The following is a 21622-nucleotide window of genomic DNA, read 5'->3' as shown; positions in this document are numbered from 1 at the left end:
GGACGCAAAACATTTAGACTCTAATTTCATCATTTTGAGCATTTATTAGGGACATCATAAGATCATACAATCAACACTAGTGTAACTATGAGGATATGAATATGATCGATATCGGATAGAAATGTTATAATCCAACCTAAGCATCGAAGACATGTAAGTCAAGATGGCTACACAATTAGATTCCCTAGGTTTAATATAGCAAGATTACACCTATATGAAGGCATAAGTGTCAAGATAACCCTCGAGTGTGGCCTTGCAAAAACAGTCAAGGATGATACGTTGTAGGTCCAAATTGTCAAGTAGGACAAGCATGAATGCTCTAAACACCTTAGATTAACAAAGTATACCCACAAGCAGAAACCAAGTAAAACATGCCCCATGCCCCTAGTCTTCTAATTCATGACATCCTCGAAAGACTATTAGGGAGGAAACACTCAGCAAGGAAATCATCATAAACAGCACACAACTAAGTTCATCATAGCTCAGTACGTTTAATGTTTGTGTGTGTGTGTGTAAGTCACATGGCCATTTCCTCATGATTCTGATAGTGAGAAATATTGTAGCACCCTAGACTATAGGTAGACTATCCAAAAAGTGTTGAGAAACACTTGATGTCAAGGGGGTTAGTGTTGAGAGACATTGTTTTGTGATTGGCCAACGAATCCCTAATGTACAAGGAGACCCCAATAGGTTAAGTAGTCGTGCCCTCGAGACAAGGACAAGAGACAATTCCAAGCTAGGAAATGTGTTTTGGAGTGAATTAATGAGACTAATAGACATAGGTGTGAGGGTCTCAAGTAGCATATATTTCAAGTTTTCACCAGTTGGCAGATTTATTCAAGACTTTTTTTCAATTTTTTTATTTTTATTTTATTTTTAGCGATACATCAAACGCCTATTGCTAGGTTTTCACTAAGATGATTGTTTTTTAGGACATTTTCTGCTTTTTAAAATTTTTTCAGGATCAATAGATATGTACAAAGCCTTTAAGCATACAACTTTTTTAGATGTAGCACATCGATAGGCCCCACGACAAGTTCACTTTCCAGAGTAGAAAGCTGATGGCACCAGATTCAAATGTTGTTGTGATAATTTAAGGACCCAACTAGTTAGGCTCAAATTTCCCTTTTTGCTCTTTGTTCTGCTAGTTTTTGGGATTTTCTCTAAGCACAAGCTCACCCACTTAGAACTCACAAGGACGAACTTTCTTGTCTTATGTAGTAGACATTCACTTTTGATAAGCCCTTATATGGTCGAAAGTAGCCTTGCGGAGCTCATCAAGGGTTTCTAACTCTTGTACCCTCATAGCCCTATGGCCTTCATCGGTTATCAACCTGTGTAGGGAGACTCGTAATGAGGGAATCTCAACTTCTAAGGGTAGGACAGCGTCAAAACCATAGACTAAAGAAAATGGTGTGGCCCCTGTAGCAGTACGTATGGTGGTTCTGTAGGCCCATAGTGTCGGATCGATCTGTAAGTGACTGTCTTTGCCTAATTTGTGAACCATTCTATGCAAGATTTTAAACAATGTTTTATTAGAAGCTTTAGCTTGTCCGTTCCCTTGAGGATAGTAGATTGAGGACCAATGTTGTTTGATCTTGAATTTCTTACACAGCTGTTTTAGGTCCTTCTTTTTGAATTGTCCTCCATTATCAGTAACGATGGAGGATGGGATGTTGTAGCAACAAATGATGTGGTTGAGTATAAATAAGGCTCAACCCATTTGGTAAAGTATTCAGTCGTTGTGATAATAAACTTGTGGCCACTGAACGAACATGGATGAATCTTTCCTACCAAGTCAAAGGCCCATTGTTGAAATGGCCAGTATGTAACAGAAGGTATAAGCTCACGTCCACGAGCATGAATCAAGCTTTCATGAAGCTGACATCTCTTACAAGATTTAGCATAGCGAATAGCATCGTCAGCTTGCATGGTTGGCTAATAATAACTTGCCCTAAGCAATTTCCAAGCAAATGCAAGGGCATTAGAGTGTGCCCCAAAATGTCGTTGTGGACTTTGGCTAATGCCTTTTTGGACTCTTCTAGCTCTAGACACCTAAGCAGTGTTTCATCTAGACCCTTCCTATACAAGTCACTAAAGACCAAGGTGTACTGTGAGACATTGCAAAAGAGTTGGCATTTTTGGTTAAGCGTGAGATTTTCAGGAATAATCTGATCACGCAAGTAGGAGAAAATGGTAGCATAGCGAGATGAATCGTGACCAACAATGGTGTAGATCACATGGTTATCAAAGGAGTCATTAGGCAGGATGACGTAATTCTTCCATCAAGAACTCAAAATGCGATTCATGTTCTTGTAACTGGAGGATAGATGCTAGGGTGGCCATAGCATCTGCAACCTTGTTTTCTGCTCTAGGAATTTGTTGGAATCTCCTGAATGTGAAATAGTTCCTTAGAGCATCAATCAACTTTTTGTAAGGTACCAACTTGTCGTCTTTGGTTTGACATTCATTGTTGACTTAGTTTATGACAAGTTGGGAATCTCCATAGATGTCTAACTTGTGATTCTCCATTCAAGAGTCATTTTAATCCCATTTATTAAAGCCTCATACTCCACAATATTGTTAGTGCAAAAAAATAGGAGTTTGTAAGATTTTGGGATTGTGTAACCATGAGGTGTGATAAATAGGATGCCTGCCCCAACCTCATTCTGGGTATGAGAACCATCAAAGAACGTTTTCCACATTCTTTCAGTAATGCACATGATTAAAGCATCTGGAAATTCTATCTACATAGGCATTGTATCTTCTAATGGAAAATCAATCAATTGCTCTACTATGGCTTGCCCCTTGATAGCTTTGTGTTTGACATACTGAATGTCAGATTCAGAAAGAATCATCATCCATTTAGCCAAGCAGCCGATAAGCGCAGCTTTACTTAATAAGTATTTTAGGGGATCAATTTTAGCAATGAGATGGACTATGCGAGCCAACATATAATAGCTGAGTTTTTGAGAGGAGAATACCACTGCAAGGCAAGCCTTCTCAATGTTGTTGTAGTTCATCTCATAGGCCACCAAAGTGCGACTGATGTAGTATATAACACGTTCTTTTTCAATCTCATCACTTTGTGCCAACAATGCTCCTAGGGAGGAATCCGTAGCTGAGAATATAATATCAAATGTTTTCTTGGTATTAGTGGCATTAATACTAGAGGTTCAGCCAAATATCCTTTGATTTGATCTAGGCTGTGTTGACAATCTTCATTCCAGATACAGGTAGAGCCCTTATGCAAGTTTTTCTAGAATGATTGAGCCTTATCAAGTAATTGAGAAATGAACCTTCTAATTGATTGCAGACGTCCCTGAAGACTTCTGAGTTGATTGATATTACTAGGAGGCATTTCCATGATGGCTTGTAATTTTTTAGGGTTAACCTCAATGTCTTTTGTTGATATGATGTAGCCGAACAATTTTCCTGATGTGACACAAAGGCACACTTTTTTGGATTTAGCCTAAGCTAAAATTGTTCCATACGGTCCAATATCAAACAAGATTATCAAGATGTGTGTCTCTCTTTTTAGATTTGACCAGTGTGTCATCAACATAATCTTCCATATTCTTATGCATCATGTCGTGGAAGATAGTGGTCATAGCTTGTCGATAGGTAGCGCCAACATTCTTTAGCCCGAAGGGCATGACATTCCAATAAAACGTACCCTATGCACATGTAAAGGTTGTTTTTTCTTGATCAACAAGAGCAATTTTGATTTGGTTATACCTAGAGAAGTCATCCATTAAAGAGTAAATTTCATAACCCACAGTCATATCCACTATCATGTCTATATTGGGTAGTGGAAAGTCATCCTTAGGGCTTGCTTTGTTTAAGTCTCTAAAATTAGTGCATACTCGAATGAAATTTGCACTTCGCATAATCAATAGCTCTAATGAAATTTGCACTTACGAGTTTTTCCAATTCTACTTTGACTAAAAGGGCCACATGTGGGTGCATCTTCCTCAATTTTTGCTTAACAGGTTTGACACCAGGAGAGATAGATAGATGATGCACAATTAAATCTATGTCAAGACCAGGCATATCTGAGTAAGTCCATGCAAAATTGATTTTCTTTTCTTGAAAGAACTTGGCGAAGCTCTCCTTTTCTTCAGTTGGTAGGGACTGAGCCACATAAATGATTTTAGGAGACTCTTTTGTACCCAAGTTGATAGGTTGTGTGGGTTCAATGAGAACCGAAGATTTGTCCTGCAAATAGCTTGGCAGACTGCCAAGTACCTCATCCCTAGGCGCCTCAAGGAGGTTTTTACAATTGGATATGTCTTTATTTTTACTCTTTCTGAGTTAAGACACCGCCACAAAGTGGTTTTTGCCATTTGACCGCTTATTTTTTCTTTTGATTTTGTGACTGAGGTATTTGATATTCGCTTCTGTCATGTTGACCGCGGTTTCACTCATGGAAGAGGTCATGGGTTCAATGGCATAAAGGTAGGAAGTGATCTCATAGTTGTTCTAGAAAGACGGTATTTCAGGTCTTTGATGTTGAGCCAACCAATCTATGAGATCAAGGTGAATAAGGAAAGGGATGTGGAGGCTTCAAGGTTATTGATACGGAAGGAGTCATCTCTGGTGACATGAGAAGTCGACCCTATAATGAAAGTTGCAAAGAAATCCAGATCAAGAATAGACCTAGAGAACCCAAAGTGGTCCACTAAAGCAACTTGTGAACCAAACTCGTCTAACCCTAAATTGGACTCTTCAACTACGTTTGATTGGGTAGCATAGGTGTGAATGACATCCACCCCTAATTCACAAGATGCATCTGAGAGACTTTCCCATTCATACTCACCAGAATCTGTACTCTAGTTCCTAGCAATTAAGTGAGCAATATTCTCTCTAATCCTTCCTCTGTTTAAGTCTTCATGGTCAGATTCATTATGTTCATGTTGTTTAGAAGTAGAAGCCTCAACATCATTGTGGGTAACTATTGATTCTTCTCCCCAAAGGAGAGAAGTGGGAGGCATGAAAGCTTCATCTTGTAGAGTGGTAGCAAGAAAGGGTCAATCATCATCTTTTGATTCACTAAACATGGGAGCTCTTCTGTCAAATCTAGGTATTTCATCTTCAAGGCCAAAGCTTAAGCCAGTAGTATCTTTAGATGGGCGACCCTAAGTATGACTTGAAGGTTCTACGAGAGGGTTCTTATGACCACTTAAGGACCCATGGCCTTGATATCCCATGTTTTGTAGAAATTTATAACCTTTGTCATAGCGCTTAGGAGAGATTGGGGTAGTGATTGTGACTTCCTCCATATCTTCCTCTTCCCTATATATCCAATCATTGATGGCTTGATCTTCTTTTTCTACTCCTAGGGGGACTAAAGATTGAACAAAAGTGCCAAAGATTGTCATTGCGGAAGTTGAAGGATTCAATTTGGCAGAAGGTTTCCCGTAAGATCTAGGGGAAACTGGTAGAGTAGCAATAGATCCAGAGTGTATTTGCCCATACCTAGGCTCATCATTTTCAACTTTTGTTTGCACTCTGTAAAAGATCGAAGAGTTATTGTGAAGAACCAACGTTTCGACAGAAGATAATGTGTTTATAGACAAAGTTGTCTCCAAGGACAAACTATCTTAGTACCGTTGAAATGAAACTTTATACACTGATGGTATGTAGAAAGTACTGCTTGCATATCATGAATCCAAGGTCTTCCCAGCAACAAATTGTATGTGAGTGGGATGTCTAGGACTTGGAAAACCACATCTTTTTCGATCAGATCAACTCGAATTGGTAGCACAATGAGACCTTTAGGTCTTTCAACATCATCATAGGCTTTGATGGTGATCTTTCACCTAGGGTCGATGGCAAATTCAAACATGCTTAGTTGTTAGATAACATCGAACAAGATAATATTCAACCCTGCACCATTGTCTATCAGGACTCAGCGAACGCGAGCACGAAAGATTTGGACTTCAACGTGGAGGGCGAGATTGTGGGGATGACTGAGAGATTTGTCATCTTCTTCAGATAAAGTGAGATAATGAGGTTAAGAAATGTGGTTCACCATAGCTTGGAATAGCTCTGCATCAATATCTGTGGGGACATTGGCGGAGTGCAAGGCTTTTTCGAGAATGTCCTTGTGCAAAGGAGATAACTCTAATGACTGAAAGATGGATATTTGGGCTAGAGTTCGTTGTAGTTAACTGACAAGGTCATAAGTAGAGATTCCTGAGGTAGCTGCTTGTTTGGATGATAAAGTGTTTTTAGGATCGTTAGCAACTTTAAGAATTTTGGATTGCCCCCTAATGACAGCATTAAGCGGCTCACTCTGCGAGAAGGACAATTTTGCCACTCAAAGTACTACCTTGGGTTGAGTGTTCCTATGTTGCTGAGCATTTCATGTCTTGAGGATAACCTTGGGTCTTTCATCCTCAGCATCATAATTGGGTTGTTTGTTAGAATTAGAGCTCATCATGAAAACATATTGAACGGGCTAGATCATTTTTATAACATTGTCTGTGTTAGCATATGCATAGTTGATCTTAGCATCATGGTTTTTCTTGTTAACCTTGGAGGATTCACCTTTTTCATACTCTGGTAATGGTTGTTTGAAAGCTTTGTGATCAGATTTTTTGACTAGGCCATCCATGACAACTTTTCCAATGTTTATGAGATCTTGAATGACATCTTTGAGCTTAAAACAGTGATTAGTGTTGTGGCCTTTACTTCTATGATAGTTAAAGAAATGATCCTCTCTCCACCAATCAGGCCTGACGAGTGGGTCCTAGGGACGAGAGTTGTCTGGAAGCATGACCAGTTTGTTTGCAATTAAGGTCTTCAAAACCACGTCATAAGGTTTGACCATTGATGTGTAAACACGTCTTTTCTTAGCAAATTTGTTGTTTTTGTTAGATGTTTGAGGCTTCAAACCTTCTTGTTGTTTTGTAACGTAAATGGCATTAGAAAGGTTAAACACAGACTCCTTGGTCTTAGGAGCATCTACTACTCCATCATTAACAATGTATTTGGTTTTTTGTTCTAAGGCTTGTTCTTGTCCTTGCCATTTTCGTTGTCATTCTTGTCTTTATTCACAACAATGTCACCTTTCCTGATAGCAACATCCTCAATACCGTATGCACTTTCAACCATGGCGTTGGAGAATGTGAACAATTGTTTTCTCAGGTCAAAGTAAAGTTCTGGTACAAGCGTATTGACAAAGATGTCAATCTTCTTGGTCTTAGGAAATTGCCGAAGGTACCTAGATTGTAAAGATCTCCATCACTGGAGATACATTGCAAAGGGTTCTCCTGATTTTTGTTTAATGCTGCACAAATCCAACATAGTGACGAGATGTCGAATGTTATAGGAATACTGTTGAATGAAACATTGTGCAAGTCCATCAAACGTTTTGAGAGGAGGCGTCAATTTTGTAAACCATTCCATGGCTTGACCTCTTAAACTCCTAGGAAACAACCTCATGAGATAAGTGTCTTCATGCATAAAATCCATGCTAATAGCATAGAAGTGTCTCACATGATCGTGAGGGTCACCGTTTTCAATCATATTTGTCATATTTGGGAACCTCTATATCCCTAAGAAACAGAAGGATGTAAAGACTCTTGTTGAAAGGAAGAGCACATATTGGTTTGACAAAGGAAGTTGTTGGTTGTTCTTTGGAGACTTAAAGTTGTGCAAATGGTTTTCTAAGTTCTTGCATCTCTTCTCTCAAAATTTCAGCCTCGGTGGGCTCTCGTTTTTTGATTATCCTTTGCACGTCTATCTTGAGGGAGTTTCCATCCCTTTGTTATCACATATTAAAAGTATTGGTCCCCATTCTGTTCTAAGGCTTTGAGCATCAATTTTTGGGTGACCTTGTCTTGTGGAATCTCATCACATCTTCACTAGAGATTTCATCACACTTTCATGATGTGATTGTGACTATCTAGGTGGTGATGGGCATGCTCCCACGTTAACCCTAGGAGTCCTAGGAGTTGTGTTGTTTCCATCACTATCAGCAAGGGGTATGTTATCAGATGGGTTGTTGTAGTAGCCTCTCCTATTTTCCTCATTGCATGCATGAGTATCAAGCTCAGCTTGTTGATAAGTTTTTTCTCTAGCGTGTTCTTCTAAGCAACATTTGATCTCTTCAAGATGCATTGTAATCAAAAAGTGTACCAAATGGGTTTTCAAAGCTATAGAGCTGATTATGCCAGATGTTGTCTTCTTGTGTTTGATTAGAGTCAGCATCTTCCACACAAGGTTGTCCATGAGGGCATCTATGTGGAGCTTCCAATTGTGCGAAGGTGAAAGAGGGATGACTACCTTTACCGAGTTGGAACCTAGTTGTGACCGGTATGTAAGGGTATGTCTTTGTTTAGTAGGACGAAAAAAGTGTTTTAGATTTGAAGCTCGTACAATCAAGAATGATCACTTGTCAAAGTAAAATAGATGGTTTATCAAGAGTGCTCAAGATTTTATAGCACTAATGACTCAAGCCGAGAGAGTGAGCAAGAAGTTTGATAGCAAATAGCTAGCATAGAATGGTAACCCAATTTTGACAAGTGAACATCAATGATGTTTTGAGACTTACCTCTGGCATACTAGACCCATCTTTTCGACTTAGGACAGTACCTAACACAGTGATTTGTAGCTAGATTCAGGAAGGATGAAGCAACAATACCCCTAAGTCTGCTAAGACATGTTTCAGACTCTATTTTGAAAGCAAAAGAACTCAGGCGATACTTTTCAAAGAGCCATGCAACAGTAGGACAGCAAATAATATCGTACTATATAGTTCAAAGTAACCAGGCTACACTTTTGTTTCGTGCGACAGTTTCTCTTAAGTAGGGCGATAGATTTTAGTACGTCTAGGCGAAAAAGTTTACTTTCTCTTGTGGACACTTGCATTCTTGTATCTTGTCTTAAGAACCTCCTGTTGCATGGTTTACTAGCAAGGGTTGTGTCTCTAAGGCTCAGCAAAGAGCCCTCATATGCTTAAAACACATCTTTTGCACTCCATGGATAGGAAGCTCTAAGCCACCATTCAAGCATTCCAATCTATGGAATTCCTTGGATAAAAGGGTTTAGAGTGTGACACATTTATAGTGTACACTCTGGTTCGACTCCTAATCTACATATATATTTTGTATTTTTTGTTCTCTATTCGGCTTTTTGTTTTTTAAAGTCACAGATATCGGGCAATACTTTGCCAGCATTGTATGACATTTGTTTGTATTGTCAAGCGATACTTTTTCCGTTAAAGTATCGCATACCTATATTGAACTATATCACCTCATTATAGCAAGTTGTATTGCACGGCTATAGGGAAATCTATCGCATGAAGGAAAAGTGTCGTAAGTGTTGTACTAGTATATTGAAAATTATCGTATGATAGATACCCTTCCAGCAAAAAACATCGCCAAGCCTAAAACTGCTTGTTGTTTGGGTGTTTTGATCAGTTTTTTAGTTACTGTCGTCTATTTGTCAAGTTTTACAAGTCCATTACGATTTGACAGAAGTCTACTTGCAATTTTTGTATGGTTTTTGGACTAACTTGTGGTGGACTAATGGTTGTGCTTGTAGGTTGTTGCCTTAGAACGCATACTTACCTTGAAAAGAACACATGTCAAAGCTTCAAATGCACAAAGGCTAATAATGCTTGTTTGCAGGGCTGCCTAAAGCATAAAAACCAAACATGTGCTTGTATTTCTTCTATTTTATGTGTGGCATCTTACTAATTGTTTCCATTTTCTAAGCACATAAACTTGTAATTGGGATCCTTTGGTGATAGGAAAGTATGTTTTTCACCCTTGTGGTGAATTAGAAATCTTGACTCACCTTTGGATTTTGAAAACAAGAAGCTTAATTGAATCTTTTTGGCATGTTTAGCAGAAACAATCAAGATAGGAGAGTATGCTCTTCACCCTCGTAGTGAATCAGAAATCTTGACTCTTGAAAGTGAATCCAATCTGTTGTAGTTTGAATCCTTTAGAGAGTCTGTTCTTGAGCAATCAAGAGGAACGACCCAAGTGGGGACAAGCGTACCTGGCTATTTCAATCCACTATAATCTCAAAGCTACCAAGGACACAAAACCTTGGTAGACATAGTGTTTGTCTTCACTTAGCGTGTACTTGTGGGATTGAGACCATGAGAAAAATGATAAGCAAGAACACTTAAGGTGCTCTTGTGGCCGCAAAGTTCGTTATCTGCTACAAGGTGGGGTGTCCCGTAATTGGGTGCAAGAGGAACATTCTGAACGGAAGCCCTTTCTAAACACTCTAACTTAGTAACTACTCTATTTTGCCACTCAACTTCTTGGTGCAAAGATCGATCCTAGTGGATTACCCAGATCACTCTAAGATTTTACACTCACCGTCTATGCTCCCTTGGTTATGGTTATAGCATTTTCATGACAAAGCCAATATCTCTTGTGGGCAACCACTTGGTGTGAGGCAAAAGAGCACTTAGTGTGGGCCAAGTTGTTGAGTGATAAACTTTGACTTTTAGGTAAATATGTTTGGTAAGTTTTCCGAATGTGCTGACTTGTGTAAACGTTCTCTCAAATCAAACATCTCATTAACTTTGGCAAATTTCTGTTATGATATCACAAATGCGTATTAGCAAGGTTGCTTTGTCCCATGTTCAATTCATTGAGACATGAAAAAAAACCTCTACTATTTGCAAATCATAATGCTCTTTGACATAAACTGAAGTTCTAACTCCGCTAAGACACGTTTCAGACTCTATTTTAAAGGCATAAGAACCCAGGCGATACTTTTCAAAGAGCCGGGCAATAGTAGGACAGCAAATAATATCGTACGCTATAGTTCAAAGTAACCAAGCGACACTTTTGTTTCATGCGACACTTTCTCTTAAGCAAGGCGACAGAGTTTAGTATGTCTAGGCAATAGAACTCAAAGTAACCAGGCGATACAATTTTTTACAAATAAGGTCGTACAATATTTCTCAAGAAGCCGTGAATAATGTGCCTATGAACTGTAAAAAAGAGCAATTTTGACCAAAAAAACGTGTTTCAGTTTGACAGTCAAATTGTTTTCAGACTAGATCATTGTGTAGGCAATGTAAGACTTCAATTTATGTCAAAGAGCAATATGGTTTGCAAATAGTAGACGCATTTTTCACATCTCAATCAATTGAACAAGAGACAAAGCAACCTTATTAATACACATTTTTGATATCAGAACAAATTTCTACCAAAGTTAACATGATGTTTGATTTGAGAGAACGTTTACACATGTCAGCACATTCGAAAACACTTGCCAAGAATATCTACCTAAAAGTCAAGGTTCATTACTCAACAACTTGGCCCACACTAAGTGCTCCTTTGCCTCACACCAAGTGATTGCTCACAAGAGATATTGGCTTTGTCATAGAAATGTTATAAGCATAACCAAGGGAACACAGATGGTGAGTGTAAAAATCTTGGGGTGATCTAGGTAATCCATTAGGATCAATCCTTGCACCAAGAAGTTGAGCAGCAAAATAGGGTAGTTACTAACTTAGAGTGTTTAAAAAGGGTTTTTATTCATAATATTCATCTTGCACCCAATAACGAGACACCCCACCTTGCAGTGGGTAACGGACCTCACGACCACAAGAGCACCTTAAGTATTCTTGCTTAGCATTTTCCTTATGGTCTCAATCCCACAAGTACTCATACTAAGTGAAGACAAACACTACGTCTACCAAAGTTTTGTGTTTTTGGTAAGCTTGAGATTATAGTGGTTGGAATAGTTGGGTTTGCTTGTCCCCACTTGGGTCGTTCCTCTTGATTGCTCAACAGCAGACTCTCTAAAGAATTCTAACTACAACAGATTGGATACACTTTCGAAAGTCAAGATTTTTGATTCACCGCAAGGGTGAAGAGCATACTCTCCTATCTCAATTGTTTCCCAAAAACACGCCAAAAAGCTCCAATTAATCCTCTTGTTTTCAAAATCCAAAGGTGAGTCAAGATTTCTAATTCACCACAAGGGTGAAAAGCATACTTTCCTATCACCAAAGGATCTCAATTACAAGTTTGTGTGCCTAGAAAATGGAAACAACTACTAAGATGTTGCACATTAAATAGAAGAAATACAAGCACGTGTTTGGTTTTTATGCTTTAGGCAACCCTGCAAACAAGCGTTAGTAGCCTTTGTGCATTTGAAGCTTTGACATGCGTTCTTTTAAAGGTAAGTATGCAAGCATTTTAAGGCAACAACTTACAAGCTCAATCGTTAGTCCACCACAAGTTAGTCCAAAATACCATAAAAAAACTGCAAGTAGACTTCTGTCAGACTGTAATGGACCTGTAAAACTCGTCAAACAAACGGCAATAGCTAAAAAACTGATCAAAACACCCAAACAGAAAGCAATTTTGGGGTCAATGATACTTTTTGTTGGAAGAGTATCATACGATACTTTTCAGTATACCAGTATGACACTTTTTGTTTGTGCAATATATTTCCCTATAGCGATGCGATACAACTTGCTATAACGAGGTGATAAAGTTCACTATAGGCATACAATACTTTTACTGGAAAAGTATCGTCCGACAATACAAACAAATGTCATACAATGTTGGCAAAGTATCGCCCAATATTTGCAACTGTAAAAACCAAAAAGCCGAATAGAGAACAAAAAATACAAGAAATATATGCAGATTAGGAGCAGAACCAGAGTATACACTATAAATGTGTCACACTATATTCATATCCTCATAGTTAAACTAGTGTTGATTGTATGATCTTATGATGTCCCTAATAAATGCTCAACGATGAAATTAGAGTCTAAATGTTTTGCATCCCTTGCAAGTAAACCAATTTGCATATTAGTTTGCATCATAGGCTCATTTTAGCTTAGTTTTGCAGTTTTGCATATGGGGAGAGCTCTCTCTTCATCTTTCATGGACATATCGGCTATTTGCTTTCATTCTTCCTTCACTTTCTTCATGATCATGCCTTTTCATCCTCTTGATCTTTTGTTTTGCCTCTTTGGTATCATGTCATTAAAAATGTTAATCTTATCATCACATTTATCTACCCTCTTGAGCCTCTTATCTCATTTCAACATCTTGGATCCATTTTTCGGGATTGAAATTGAAATCTGAGTTCATCTTGATAGTCAAAATCGCATTTCAAAATTCTAACTTCTTGTATGCAGTTAGCTGACCTTTTGAGGTCTAATCTTCAAATCTCCGCTGGGGCATCTTCATTTCTCCATATCTTCATCACTTCTACACTTTGTACCTACTTCAATTCACCTCATCTCATCTTTCTACTTGATTTGACCTAATCGTCATACTTTATCCTTCTTGGTCAACTCTAGTCAAATAGAAGCATTTTATCGCTTCCTTATGGTCACTCTTTGGTTCTAATCTCATATCTGCTATCATGGACTTTGCTATATCTGGCTCATTTCTACATTCCCTTTACCTCATTTCAATTTCGATCCTGAGGGGTTAGAAATACTTTATCGCTTGCTACAGCTACCTATTTCTTAGGAGCATATGTTTGACCTTTTCACATGCTCTTGATCTATCTACTTTGCTTGGTGTTAGCATTCTTCTTGAGTTCCGACATTGTCTCTTTCCTAGTGTTCAGTACTATCGCTATCAAACTATACATTCAGGATTTGTTATCTCTTTCTTTATCATGTTCTTCAGAATCAGATATCTCTATCTATTGCTGCCTACTTGGCTTTTGTTTTCTTTGCCGTCATGTGTTCCCAGATCAAACACATATTAGTCAAAGAGGGGCAAATATAATCACCTAAAAATGGTTGTCTAGCCTATTAGCCCCCTTTTCAGCATTTTGGCTAAATTAATTAATCATTTGCCTAGACCAAATTGCTAAAAATCAATTTATTTGATTATAACCTATAGTTTGACTATACTATCCTAAGTTCATTATTTAATTAAAAGAACATGTTCCCTTTTAGTTAAATGAAAGACCCCATTCTTCTAACCCACTCAATGTGCACACATAAAGCCCTTTTTCTATTTTACCAATTAAAAGAAAAGGTTTTTTGTCTCACATGCAAAGTCAACTTTTTTCTTATTGGTTGAATTATTCTTGCACACAGATCGTGTTAAAGTCAAGTTGCACCCTTGATCGTTCATTCCTTGATCTTGATCTCCACCGTTCATACGTCTTTAGAAGAAAGAGCTTTCCCCTTTCCCAAAGGATCCACCTTCTTGAGTATTGTTATGCTGCAGGTTTTCTAACAAGTCTTCTTGAAGCTTTGTAGAGAACTTCTCATTCCTTGTCTCATTCTCTCATCCATGGCATACTAGTTTAGATTTATTTTGCATGATAGCTTAGTTCATCTTCTAGTTGCTTAAATCACATAGTTTAACTAGATTGGATCTTGTAACACTCTCATTTTTGCTTAATATAGTTGCATTGTGCATTGCATGTTAGCTTAGTTCATATTTGCATTGCATAGCTTGAGAATTCTTGTGGACACTTGCATTCTTGCATCTTGTCTTCAAAACCTCCCATTGCATGGTTTACTAGCAAGGGTTGTGTCTCTAAGACTCAGCTAAGAGCTCCTTATATGTTTAAAATACACCTTTTGCACTCCATGGATAGGGAGCTCTAAGCCGCCATTCAAGCATTCCAATCTATGGAATGCCTTAGATAGAAGGTTTTAGAGTGTGACACATTTATAGTGTACAACTATAAACTAAAAACAAAACAAAACAAAAAGTGTCTTTCACTAGTAGTTTTGCAGTAGAATTAGTAGTTTTCGAATAGGATTAGTAGTTTGTATGCTCTTGAGTCTTCATAATCAAATGATTCTTCCAAAGGAACATATATAGTGAGCATTGAGAATTCTCATCCTAACCGATCATCGTTTGTATACCTTTCATCTTGCTTGTGTGCAATTATGCCATTATCAAGGTTTTATGTGAAAATAGATTAGCTTATGGTCTAGTGACAAACTTTGGGGCCAAGTCATTCATTGGATACTACTATAGCACTTTCAATTTGTCTATCATTAGTTGTGATTCCTATTATGTATATCTCTAAGAACACCCTCCTAGGTTTCGTTGGGGCCAAAATCAAAGAGAGATTATCCAAGGAAACATATATAGTGAGCATCGAGAATTCTCATCCTAACCGATCATCTTTTGTATACCTTTCATCTTGCTTTTGTGCAATTATGTCATTATCAAGGTTTTATGTGAAAATAGATTAGCTTATGGTCTAGTGACAACCTTTGGGGCCAAGTCATTCATTGGATACTAATATAGCACTTTCAATTTGTCTATCATTAGTTGTGATTCCTATTATGGATATCTCTAGGAACACCCTCCTAGGTTTCACTGGGGCCAAAATGAAAGAGAGATTATGCAATAAACATATATAGTGAGCATTGAGAATTCTCATCCTAACCGATCATCTTTTGTATATCTTCATCTTGCTTTTGTGCAATCATGCCAGTATCAAGGTTTTATGTGAAAATAGATTAGCGTTTGGTCTAGTGATAACCTTTGGGGACAAGCCATTCATTGGATACTAATATAGCACTTTCAATTTGTCTATCGCTAGTTGTGATTTCTATTATGGATATCTCTAGTAACACCCTCCTAGGTTTCACTAGGGCCAAAATGAAAGAAAGATTATCCACTCTAAAAAATTTGTTAAATGTTACCTTAGAAAGAATCCTTCAAAAATATTGTATGCCTATATCTTTTAAAAGGGCAATGTGGGACCCCTTCCCTCCTATCTGTGTTACTATCTGCATCTAATATGGTCATTCTTTGAAACTCGCATGACTGCCTAATGAAACCATTAATGTTGGAAATCAAATCTTAACCACCTGTTTGGACTTGATTTCCACCGTTCCCCTTAGTTTTGTTTGTTAGGCATGGAAATGTGTAAGAAATGAAAAAGAAAGGGTGTGTGGCTAAGGCATAAATGACTAAAGGAAAACAGAAGAGACAGCACCTTCTGTAGGAAGTATAACTGTGGTGTGAAAGATCAGAGTCGAGTATCAGAGCTAAGGAGTTGAGTCTTTTTCAAGCTGGTTTCACTACTGTAATAATATTTCTGAGGTTGCTTTCCTTTTTCAAATAGAATCTCTTTTGTAGGCTTTCCCATTCGGGGTTTTATACCTGAGCATTTGCTCGTATTGCTGTGTCATATTGTGTCATCTGTTCTTTCTGTGTAGTGTTTCAGGTTTATGTTTAAGATTAGTAGGAAATGTGTCTGTGTTCATCTTAGCTCATGTTTTTGAATCTCACTGTGCAATCATTGCATGTTGCATCATCTCACTCTGTTTCATTCTGAGCATGAAACTGTGAAAAACATAGATCACTGTGTGCTAAACAGAACGCTGCTGGTAAACAAATCGTTTCCACAATTTTTAAACACAGTTTGCCTTAAATCACTGACATTTTGTTGATGAGCTGATCAATATCCCTTCAAGATGGCATTTCTCTATCTCCGGGATCAGAATTATTCCTTTAGGAGTGTGGGCAGCAATTGTGGAAATCAATGGATTCAACTCATCCAAGTAACCTTGAGACTTCATAACTATCAAATGTGTGCTCAAGTTCAACTAACTATATCATGAGAAAATGAATAACATTATAAATATGCAAAAAATAGCCTTAATCTTCCTGGATACAGTGATCAGCTTACAGGCCCTATCTATGTCTAGACTCTAACTTAAGACAACATTTTAAAATTTAATTCTTGCTTTCTTCTCTCGCAAATGACTTCAAAGGGCAATCATTCATGAAGAGAAATTGCTCCCAATTTATATAATAATATAATGTATTCACTTACAAACATTTGCATATGCATAGCTCTGCCAGACATGGAAATAATAGCAAACAGGTGCAGAAACACCAAAAGACACCCAAACACACATTGAATGCACGAGTGATACCCTTTCCAGATAGTGCACTTCATGTCCCTTGGTACAAGCCATGCATATAAGAGAAAACCTTTCAAACCCCCTCAAAGCAGCCCCAAAGTTAATTAAGCACCCAATACTGCAAGTAAAGCTTATATAGAGAAGAAAAAATACCATTAGTCCACCTTAAAAGAAAAAAAAAGTATGATATTTTCTGCAGGAAAACATTCGAAGCATTTTCCGTGCAAAGTAAATAGGAATACATGTGTGTGACAGCATGAACTCCAACAGTTCCTGATTTGGATTCATAACTGTGTAACTGAATCCATTCTTATGATGCTTGCTAATATGTTGTGAAGAAAATACTGGCACAATAATACAAAGGCATAAATGCACTTCGTATTGTGCCAAAATGACTTCTACTCTAAACATCTAGAATCTAACAGTGGACACAAAAAGGATTTTCTCTGGAATAGAAGCCGGCTTTCATCATCTCTCAATCAACCAATCGGCTTTCATCATCTCTGTCGCTTCCCTGGCTTAATGGCATGAGCTTGGGTTCATAGTAGTAGTTGAGAATTATTCTTGTTATTGGGGCCCTACTATTCTAAAGGTCTTAGACGTGGCTTCACTAATGAGTGGAATATTTAGTTGGGGACTCATGAATGGAGGATAATTGGGGAAGGGGGGGGGGGGGGGGGGGGGGGGGGAGGGGGTGTATGCCGCCTCATGAATGGATGGGGGTACGCATTGCAATATTTTCTGGCAGAAGATTAAAACTTGTAATGAAAATTCACAGCAACAATAGAGCTTACAATAAAAAACTTGTCACTATGTCAACTTAGCCATGTGTCACCTCAGTGAACCATCATTACGATAAGCGAAGTTTCTCATCCTACAATCCTACGCTTATTTCCAGAATCATACTTTCTCAATTTCATGGACTGTAGAACCAATATGCCTACCATCAACACCCAGGATAGTTAATCTTCCCCCACAAGACTAGTTTTAGGCAGACTAATTTAGAGTTGAACAATAGACTAACTTAAAACTTGTGTGGTAACAAACAATAATATCATAATTTGAAACAAATCAATACACTTGTAAACATTTCAGCATAAAAAAAAAACACCATGCACAAAGAGGCCTAAAAATTAAAAGCTGCAATACTATATTTTAGCTTTCCCTGGGAGTTGTTAAACTTGTAAAAGATACCTATGATGAAGCTCCATTGTCTGGAGTCGGTACAATGTAGCCATATTTGCATTGTGTCACATCATACTTGAGATGAATATAAGATAAAAGAACTGTGACTAACCGCAGAAAATGAGAGTATGCATACAGACCCCCAAGCAAAGTTATGTTAGAGTTCATTTTGGAATTCTGGAAGTCTGTGAACTTGTAACTGTGACATGAGGGTTATTGTCATACATCAAAAAGTTTAAGCGAATAGCTAAAAACAAGTGTAAAATTTTAAGTTGAAGAAATTAGCCGTTTTGATCAATATAGGTTTAGCTCTAAATGAGAACAGATTCATCACTCAATTCCGAACTTAACAATGCCATCACAGCTGTACCCTAGCGGTTGATATCAGGCATTAAAATATGTAAGACATAGGTTGAATGCTAGCAGAAGTAGATCCAAAAGGAGTTCGAGCCAAAGGAATTTTCAGAAAAGCGAAAGTTCTCCCTCGGTGAAATTTAAAGAGAAGTAGTGTGCCTAATATCAAACTAATGTCCAAGAAAGATTCATGACATATAATATGGATCTTTTCCAGCATAAAAACAACAATTATGAATTGAGCTTAAGATTAAAAAATGATAAAAGAGTAAATGTCCAAATATTTACTTTAATAATAAATACACTTATAGGTAATAAGCAAACATTATTCAATAAAAAATAAAAGGGGTATTCAGCTGTATACTTCCATAAATATATAAGCTGCGAGTAACACTTGAATGCTCATACAATCTAGACTTTCAGGTACGAAGCGATAGAAAATAGTGGTAAAATTACCTAAGCATGCCTTTGTACCATCTCGATCACCACAGCGTTCACATCCTTCTTCCCCACAGAGTTTCTTCTGCCTGAGCACCATGAAAAAAAAAATTTAGCACCGAGTTAAAATATACAGAACAGTACACCATCGTCCTCTTATCAACTAGAGAATTCATTTTTAATATTTGGAACATAGTATTTCTAGTCTACAAGGGATAAAAGATAGGGATCTTCTTCAAATAAAGTTACTGATACAATCATCAGACAGGCCCATCAGCGATGAATATCAATGATAAGTTTAGGATCGGATGTGAGAATTAGCTGAACTCGTCTAAAACCCTTCATACCATATAAGCATACTAATTTCTATCATCGCTTACATTTATGTTGTATGATGTAATTAAAATATATGATGGCCATTTTTTCTGAAGGCCAACTTAGACTAGAATAATTGTTGCTCTTAGCTATGACCTCTATAACTTTATGCAGAACAAATTTCAACTATTTTGATTATGGATCACGGTAGAGCTACTAATATACTTTGTACCCTTGGAAAGGTAGGAGACAACTGATGGCACCAGTGAAGAAAAACTGCGGCGGTAGTGAAAGGATATCAGCTTCCAGCTGTCTAATGGAACAGATAAAATTCAGAGACATTTGCATTCTCTGTTTCGGTATCAAGTTGGATGTTCAAAAAGCAGTGTGTTTGAATATGGCTTCAGCTTGACTATTTAATTCGCATTCTGTTGAGTCCCTTCTTGGTGAATCATTTTGTGTTCGAGTCAAGTAATACAGGATAATCCTTTTTCTTTGACAGCTACTCCTAGTTTTGCTTTAGAATTCAAATAATGTCTTTGGCAACATGGCTAGTTTTGCTTTAGAACTCAAATAATGTCGTTGGCAACATGGCCAACTGAAATTGATGTGTCTGCAATCTTTTTCTGTCAAATTAAAGGGAGTGTCTTTTTTGTAAACATATATATGGGCATGTGTATGTGTTTACGTATATTACCGTTACAAATAATGTTCAGCTGAATTTTTCTTAAGCTATGCTTTAGTCAAGTGAAGCTTAACATGGTCATATTCAACCATTTGATAAGATTGGTTAAGACATTCTTCTGTTCCTTTTGATCAACAGAAATGAATGGAAAATGGACATCTATAGTAACGTAACGCGCTTAAACCCCAAAAGAACAAGAATACATATTTTTTCCATAATAGCTACTTCTCAGATTTTTGCTTCCATGGCACCGCTCATCCTTAACTAGACCTATAGGCCACTCCTGCACCCTGGTTAACATTATTCTTTGTTCTTTCTAGAGGGTGTCCAACTGATGAGGTAAAATGAATGTAAATTTGGATTCGTGTTTAGGTAAGAACCTCGTAGTGGCTGTGTTGGGCATTCTCCTGAGTTTCTGCAAGATGTTAGTTGCAGTTAAATGGCACATCTCTCTTACTCAGATCCTTTTTTTTTGGGTTTTATTAAATATTATTTTTCTCTCAAATTCTGGGTAGTGAAGAATGATGGAATACCTGCAAAAATGGCAGCAAATCCCCAAAATTGGATCATAAATGCTCCCTCTACTTTTGCTGTCGCAGCGGCGTGCCAGTAATTCTGGGGAGACTTGCAAATCAGCAGGTGAACATGTAGGTATCGGTGCATTTGCTGGTCTTACCTCCCCATTTTCCTCCAGCTTATTTCTTGCGCAGTTTCTACTTCCCTTAGTACTAATTGAATCGTCAGCCAGCTCAAAGAAATCCTTCTTTTCCGATTCTACAATTAAGAGAATGAAAAAAGTCAGAAAAGCTACATGCATTACGATTTAGCTATGTATGAAAGCATTGCCCAGCACTAAAATGGCATGAAATGGCGAAAAGAAAGAATATACACGGGGTGTGGTGTAGGAAGAAATCGAAAGAGGTTTATCCTTGAGACGGTCCGAACGGCGCAGGGGAGTGGCATTCACTGTTTTTTTAACGGAGGGACTTTCTCTGCGCGGTGATTTCGTAACCGAAAAAAATGATTTAAGATCTCCCGCGCATTTTCTGACCCCGAGAGCTGCCATGCGAGCCTATAAACACCACTCATCAAAGTTAGAACGAAATAATTACTTTCACTATCCCATTTTAAGAGTAAGAAATGTGGTACCTGGTTCTCTGCAATACGCGCCAAGCGCAGAGCCTCGTATGCATTGGGCGACGTTGAAGGAGCGCATGTTTCCTGAGATTTATGAGACCTCGTTTTCGCCATTTTCTTCGTTTACTTGTCCGACCAGACTCGAGCAGAGGAGCAACCCGTTTTAGCCGTGGAATGGACCCCCAACGGCTACCTTTCATATTTATTCACTCCCTTGGGCGCCCCGAGTTTCTATGTTTTTCAAGATCCTTTAATTTCTTAATTTGAATAATTAAATTGTGATCTATTGGTATTACGCTTTGTTTTATGATTTATGTTTTATGAGTAAAGAAATAACTCATTTGGTATAGAGGCTCTTAAGCAATTCAATTGATAAGTAGGAAATACTTTCCACAAGAAGTCAATTTGAGATATTGTTATTGTGTTTTTGAACTATTCATTATAAAGTTCATTAAGCTTATTAATTGATGTTGAGTTTCCCAAGATTTAAGAAAACTTATTTTCATAATAATTTCGAACATACTGATGAGTCTCATTTTTGTCATAATTTAGGTTCTTATTTTAGATATTCTTCTAAGATTTTTTCATAACTTTTATATTGATAAACAAACTTTAAGTAATAGTTATGGGGATAAATATGTGCACTT

General features: G+C 37.7%; 1 protein-coding gene across 1 annotated transcript in view; it reads right to left on the bottom strand.

Moving 5' to 3' along the window:
* LOC149574933 (uncharacterized) overlaps nucleotides 1-21162 on the bottom strand; it is a 39111-nt gene extending 17949 nt beyond the window's left edge. The window contains exons 1-4 of the mRNA XM_089812149.1: nucleotides 20988-21162; nucleotides 20730-20910; nucleotides 20372-20612; nucleotides 18857-18927 (exon numbers count right to left, since the gene is read on the bottom strand). Of these exons, the coding sequence (XP_089668275.1) occupies nucleotides 18857-18927; nucleotides 20372-20612; nucleotides 20730-20910; nucleotides 20988-21089 (595 nt within the window). The 5' untranslated portion in view covers nucleotides 21090-21162. The remainder of the gene's footprint in view (nucleotides 1-18856; nucleotides 18928-20371; nucleotides 20613-20729; nucleotides 20911-20987) is intronic.
* Between the last annotated feature and the right edge of the window lie 460 nt (nucleotides 21163-21622).

This window comes from Cupressus sempervirens, chromosome 2, assembly GCF_028749045.1.
Source record: "Cupressus sempervirens isolate cs-2001-9-10 chromosome 2, ASM2874904v1, whole genome shotgun sequence".
In the NCBI taxonomy this organism is placed as follows: domain Eukaryota; kingdom Viridiplantae; phylum Streptophyta; class Pinopsida; order Cupressales; family Cupressaceae; genus Cupressus; species Cupressus sempervirens.
Note: the sequence above shows the minus strand (reverse complement) of the source record. Positions and strands in the feature narration are given on the sequence as shown.